The sequence below is a fragment of the Pantherophis guttatus genome, chromosome 7, assembly GCF_059756535.1.
Source record: "Pantherophis guttatus breed Tessera chromosome 7, ASM5975653v1, whole genome shotgun sequence".
Taxonomy (NCBI): domain Eukaryota; kingdom Metazoa; phylum Chordata; class Lepidosauria; order Squamata; family Colubridae; genus Pantherophis; species Pantherophis guttatus.
The window spans coordinates 84,289,523-84,295,165 of record NC_142069.1 but is presented as its reverse complement, the minus strand read 5'-3'; the positions used below and the strand labels follow the sequence as shown (position 1 = coordinate 84,295,165).

The following is a 5,643-nucleotide window of genomic DNA, read 5'->3' as shown; positions in this document are numbered from 1 at the left end:
GAACCGGTAGTAAAAAAATTTAGAACCCACCCTTGAGGGGCGGGGCAGGGTGGGTAGGTCCAGCCAGGAGTGGGATTTAAGGCTTCTCTGAACTGCACAGAATCGTAGCTAGAGGTTCTCCCGAACCCCTACAAACCCCCAGCAGTCCCACCCCTGGTTGTAGGGTTATTTTTCATTCAGGAATGTGCCAGCCCACGGATAAAAACTGTTCTTCAGCCCTGTTTGTGTGGCTGCCTATGCTTCTATACCTCCTTCCCGATGGTAGGAGAATAAAGAAGGGCTGACCAGTGAGTGTGGATTTTCCTCACTCTTCTAAGGCAGCGAGCCCTAGCGATGTCATCTAGTGGTGTCAGGAGACCACTAGAGTGGTGAAACCCATTATTTTTTACTACCGGTTCTGTGGGCGTGGCTCGGTGGGCGTGGTTTGGCTTGGTGGGTGTGACTTGGTGGGCATGGCAGGGGAAGGATATTGTAAAATCTCCATTCCCCTCTGGGGCCAGCCAGAGGTGGTATTTGCCGGTTCTCCGAACTGCTCAAAATGTCTGCTACCGGTTTTCCAGAACCTGCTGGATTTCACCCCTGGACCGCTAGCCAATGATGAGCTCATTTCTGTTTTTCCCAGCTAGGACTCCTCCGAGGGCCTTTTCAAGATGGCTACCTGGAAAGAGAGGCATTACCTCTGTGCAGAGAAATACATACCATGTCCGGGGTTTTCTCCCCGACCTTATCACAAACTAGCTACTCAGAAGCCTCCGTACACAGATTCCAAGATCAAAGTTCTCCAGAAAATGCGTTGCCCGCTTGAGGAAGCTGTCCTTTGGCACATCTGGGGCTACCATACCTGGTTGGATGTAGGGAGGTTGCCCCCCGTCTACGGGCCCAGACCGGATGTGCCTTTTGATAGCAACACGTGGCGATGGATCACTGCTCCCAGGAAGCCCTCTATGGCTGAGCCACCGGTCCCACCTCCTTCCCTCTTGGATGGGAACACCTACGCCAAGTTCATTGAAGGGGAAGGTCTCTTTGTGGACCTCAGGCAAAAGAAACGAGTCCTGAGCCTAACGCAGAAAGAAGTGAACAAGTGTGAGTACCTGAAGTTCAGAAGTGAGTGTCGGGCTCCACCTTTGGATGCTCAAGGGAACATTATGCCTCCCAAAATGCTCAGCAGGTAAGATACGTGGCTTTCCTAAATATTTTCCCTCCACCAGATACGAAAAGTACCACAGTTGAGTACAGTGGTGAAATTCAATTTTTTTTTTACTACCGCTTCTGTGGGTGTGGCTTCGTGGGTGTGGCTTGGTGGGTGTGGCAGGGGAAGGATACTGAAAAATCCCCATTCCCTCCACACTCCAGGGGAAGGATACTACAAAGTCTCCATTCCCACCCCACTCCTGGGGGAAGAAGTTCCAGGTCACGGTTATCCTGACGGTGCTTTATTTTTCTCCCCAAAAAAGTAACCGTACTTTTTTTAGTGTGTGTGAAGACGTTTCGCTTCTCATCCAAGAAACCTCCAAGAACTGAAGTCAGAACTGAAGAAGCTTCTTGGATGAGAAGCGAAATGTCTTCAAGGAGAAACAAAGTCCATTTTCCTTTTGAAAAGATGTCTAAATTTGGCGCTCTGTCTTGGTCACCCGGAACGCAGCCCTTCCCTCCTGGGAATCCAGACTAAATTCCACTACATTAGCTGTTTCGCAAGCTCCCTTCGGTGCTGGAGATTTGGCATGATCTGAGGAGGCTTCCAGGTAGTTGGGTTATGGAGGGTCAACATTGGCAACCTCCAGAGCTGGATTTCAATCCCTTCCTGTTTTGTTCCTCCTCCATTTTCTCTTCTTCTGACTTTTCTTCTTCCCTCTCGGTTCTGCTGCCTATGAAAAGGGACTTTTTTTTAAAATTTGATTTATATGCCGCCCTTCTCCGGAGACTCAGGGCGGCTTACAGTGCGTTAAGCAATAGCCTTCATCCTTTTGTATATTTATACAAAGTCAGCTTATTGCCCCCACAAACTGGGTCCTCAATTTATCTACCTTAGAAAGGATGGAAGGCTGAGTCGACCTTGAGCCTGGTGAGATTCGAATTTACAGTAATTGCAGGCAGCTGGTGTTAATCACAATGCTATCAGTCTGCTTAGCCACCAGGCCCTTCTGGTGCCTTGCGCTATTGTGGTCAACAATTGTGTACCTTCTGTTCAAGCAGTTGGGTAGTGGTGGTACTCATGAGAGTTTCTCAGTTTCCCAGTGTCCTAGTGGATCTCTGAAAATAGAGTCCTCTCAGTGTGTATTTGCAATGGGGCCAATATCTCCCTTTGGCAGAGAATTTAGGCTTATTTCTTCAGCCTCATCGCAAGAAGAACCATCATCTTGGACGGTTGCAGGGGGGGTATTTACTTACTTTCCCTACCGGTTTGCAAATGTGAGTGTGCACCTGCACTTTGCTTGTGTGCGCCCGGGCTCAAAAACATGCCTAAATAGGATGGCATAGAACTGGGGCGAACCGGCTGAATACCAGCCCAAATCTGTCTGAACCGGCTGAATACCATCTCTGGATGGTTGATTCATTCTTTTTTTTTTATTTTAAATTTAAACAAACATTTCATCATTAATCAATCAGTGTAACATCTGGTTGCAAAAAAGTTTTGTATCGTCATATTTGTCTCATTTCACAACCTTTCTGGGCCCAGTCGTTGAATGAATCCCTGCAGGTGATAAGTGACTAACACGGTTGTTAAGTCAATTTTGGATTCCCCATTGACGTTGCTCGTCAGAAGGTCGCGCAAAGGGGATCACATGACCCCAGGACACTGAAATGGTCAGAAGTATAAACCAGTTGTCAAGTGTCTTGAATTTTCATCCTGTGGTCTTCGGGGATGCTGTAACGGTTGTAAGTGTGGAAAAAGTCAAAAGCCACTTTTCTCAGTACTGTCGTAACTTTGACCCATCACTAAACAAATGGTTGTAAGTTGAGGATTACCTGTACCTTTAAGTAGTCTGTAGAATACGGTGCATGATAACAATAGCACTTAGACTTATATACAGCTTCACAGTGCTTTACAGGCCTCTCTAAGCAGTTTACAGAATTAGCATATTACCCCCAACAATCTGGGTCCTCATTTTAATGACCTTGGAAGAATAGAAGCCTGAGCCAACCTTGAGCTAGTGAGACTCGGAACTGCTGGCAGTCGGCAGAATTAGCCTGCAATACTGCATTCTAACCACTGTGCCACCATTGCAGAGATAGCAATAGCACTTAGACTTATATACCGCTTCACAGTGCTTTAGAGCCCTCTCTAAGCGGTTTACAGAGTCAACATCTTGCCCCCAACAATCTGGGTCCTCATTTTACTGACCTCGGAAGGATGGAAGGCTGAGTCAACCGTGAGCCAATTGGGATCGAACTGCTGGCAGTGGGCAGAATTAGCCTGCAATACTGCATTCTAACCACTGTGCCACCATTGCAGAGATAGCAATAGCACTTAGACTTATGTACCGCTTCACCGTGCTTTAGAGCCCTCTCTAAGCGGTTTATAGAGTCAACATCTTGCCCCCAAACAATCTGGGTCCTCATTTTACTGAGCTCCGAAGGATGGAAGGCTGAGTCAACCTTGAGCTTGGTGAGAATCGAACTGCCGAGCTGCTGGCAGCCGGCAGTCAGCAGAAGTAGCCTGCAGTACTGCATTCTAACCACTGTGCCACCGCGGCTCTTACAATGCTGCCTTCCTTAATGCAATCCCTATAAACAACGGTAACCGTTATTGTTATTGTTCTCCTTATCTTTTGGACAGGTACAGACGTCTGCTTCCAGGAAAACCCCCGGCTTCCGTCCGTGTGGCGCTACAACCTGTGGTATCTTCTTCTCCAGAATGTTGGCATTATCCCTGTCCGAGCTTTCAACCCCATTACCAAGACTCGGCTGTTAAGTTTGTGCTGAAAAACAGTGGCCCCATTTACCAGGATGTGGTGGAAAAATACCAGGAACTGGTCCTTTCTGGGAGCCAAATACGGACTTCCACTCCAGCCAGCCAAATAAACAGACAAGACTAAATTCTACCCTCTAAAAACTCCAGATTTGGGAGGTCCAAAAATACTTGGCCGAGCAATCCAGAATAGCTACCGGCATTCCACCGATGTGGTCATTCTGGGTGCGTACATTAATTTTACAGCCATTCCTTCTTCCCGAGAAGATGCTATGGGAAGATGTACATACCAGTGGCGTCCTCATTCATGATGGACACAGGTCAAAGGTTTGTGGGAATGGAAAGGAAGCAGCGTTCATACCCTGCTAATTGGTAAGAGATGATTTATTAAGGGCTCCTCATTGATCAAATATTTGCTTTATTTAGCAAAAACATGTTGGTTAGGAAGCAGGAACCGTCACTGGCGCAATGCTGCTTTTCTGAACTTTTCTACCAAGCTTCAATGTTGGAGACAACTTACAACTTATGGACCGTATTCTCCATATGTTGTAAGGGGACTACTCAAAACTCAGAGATCCAGTAGCTGTAGGGAGTTAGTTGTAGCCCCTTTCTTCAACATAATGAGGAATGAGAAAGATGTTCTTTAGCCTTCGAGCGATGTTCTTAAATAATGGTGCTACTTCCTCACCCTTGACACGTCCCTCTTCTGTCCATCTAACTCAGTTATGTAGCAGCAGAAATATAACAAGTCCCTTTTTGCTGTACTGTGCACGCTGGACCAGAAATATTGGCATTTTAAAGCCTATTTTGTTTCAAAGTTAAAATGCTCACGTCTAAAGGACACTAAGGAGATTAGATCACAAAGTTTTGCATACGTTTTGCTGCTAAATATGTTTTTAATAAATTAATTTAAAAGGCCGTCTGCATTGGTTTCGGGCAAAGTTTCTGCTGGATATGGCTTTGGTTATCGGAATAACCAATTACAGATAGTTCTCAACTTAACAACAGTTCATTTAGTGACCATTCTAAGTTACAAAGGCACTGAAAAAGGTGGGTGAAAAGCAGTTTACAAAGTCAGCCTATAGCTCCCAAAAACCTGGATCCTCATTTTACCAACCTCCAAAAGATGGAAGGTTGAGTCAACCTTGAGCCGGTCAGGATCGAACTGCCGAACTGCTGGCAGCTGGCAGTCAGCAGAAGTAGCCTGCAGTACTGCCTTCTCACCACTGCGCTACCACGGCTCATATGTCATACGTCCAATTCTGCCAGACACTGCATATCATCTCTGGTAGACTGCATCCCACTACGGTGTACTGGTTACCAGTATTTAGCAATATCACACAGCCAACATTAGAAGACAACAAGTTCCCGTTCGTCAATGGTCAAGAATGCTGAACAACAAGACCAGGGGTGAAATGCTCCCGGTTAGGACCAGATTGCCCGATCCGGTAGCGATGGCAGCGGGTGGTTCAGAGAACCAGTAGCAAACATCCCTGCCCCCCCATGCCAGCTGAGCCGCGGGATCATCAGAGACTTTTTTTTTTTTTTTTAATTTTTTTCTTCGGCCGAAAAAATGCTTTTAAAACTTAAAAAAAAAAAGCCTCTGATGATCCTGCGGCTCAGCTGGGATCGTCAGAAGCTTTTAAAAGCATTTTTTCTACAACCTCTTTGGCCGAAGAGGTTGTAGAAAAAATGCTTTTAAAAGCCTCTGACGATCCCAGCTGAGTTGCCTG

At 46.4% G+C, this 5,643-nt stretch overlaps 1 protein-coding gene across 1 annotated transcript; it reads left to right on the top strand.

Moving 5' to 3' along the window:
* The first annotated feature begins 613 nt into the window (after window positions 1-613).
* TEX52 (testis expressed 52) lies at window positions 614-4,828 on the top strand. The gene is made up of 2 exons (XM_034440419.3): window positions 614-1,168; window positions 3,779-4,828. Exons 1-2 carry the CDS (start codon window positions 651-653, stop codon window positions 4,035-4,037), a joined length of 777 nt encoding a protein of 258 aa, XP_034296310.2. The 5' UTR covers window positions 614-650; the 3' UTR covers window positions 4,038-4,828.
* Window positions 4,829-5,643: the final 815 nt, after the last annotated feature.

Excerpts from the sequence above, each read along its gene's own strand:
- TEX52 (XM_034440419.3), top strand. The coding sequence starts at position 651 with ATGGCTACCTGGAAAGAGAGGCATTACCTCTGTGCAGAGAAATACATA. Across the intron at positions 1,169-3,778 it reads CCTCCCAAAATGCTCAGCAG|GTACAGACGTCTGCTTCCAG; the intron begins GTAAGATACGTG and ends TCTTTTGGACAG.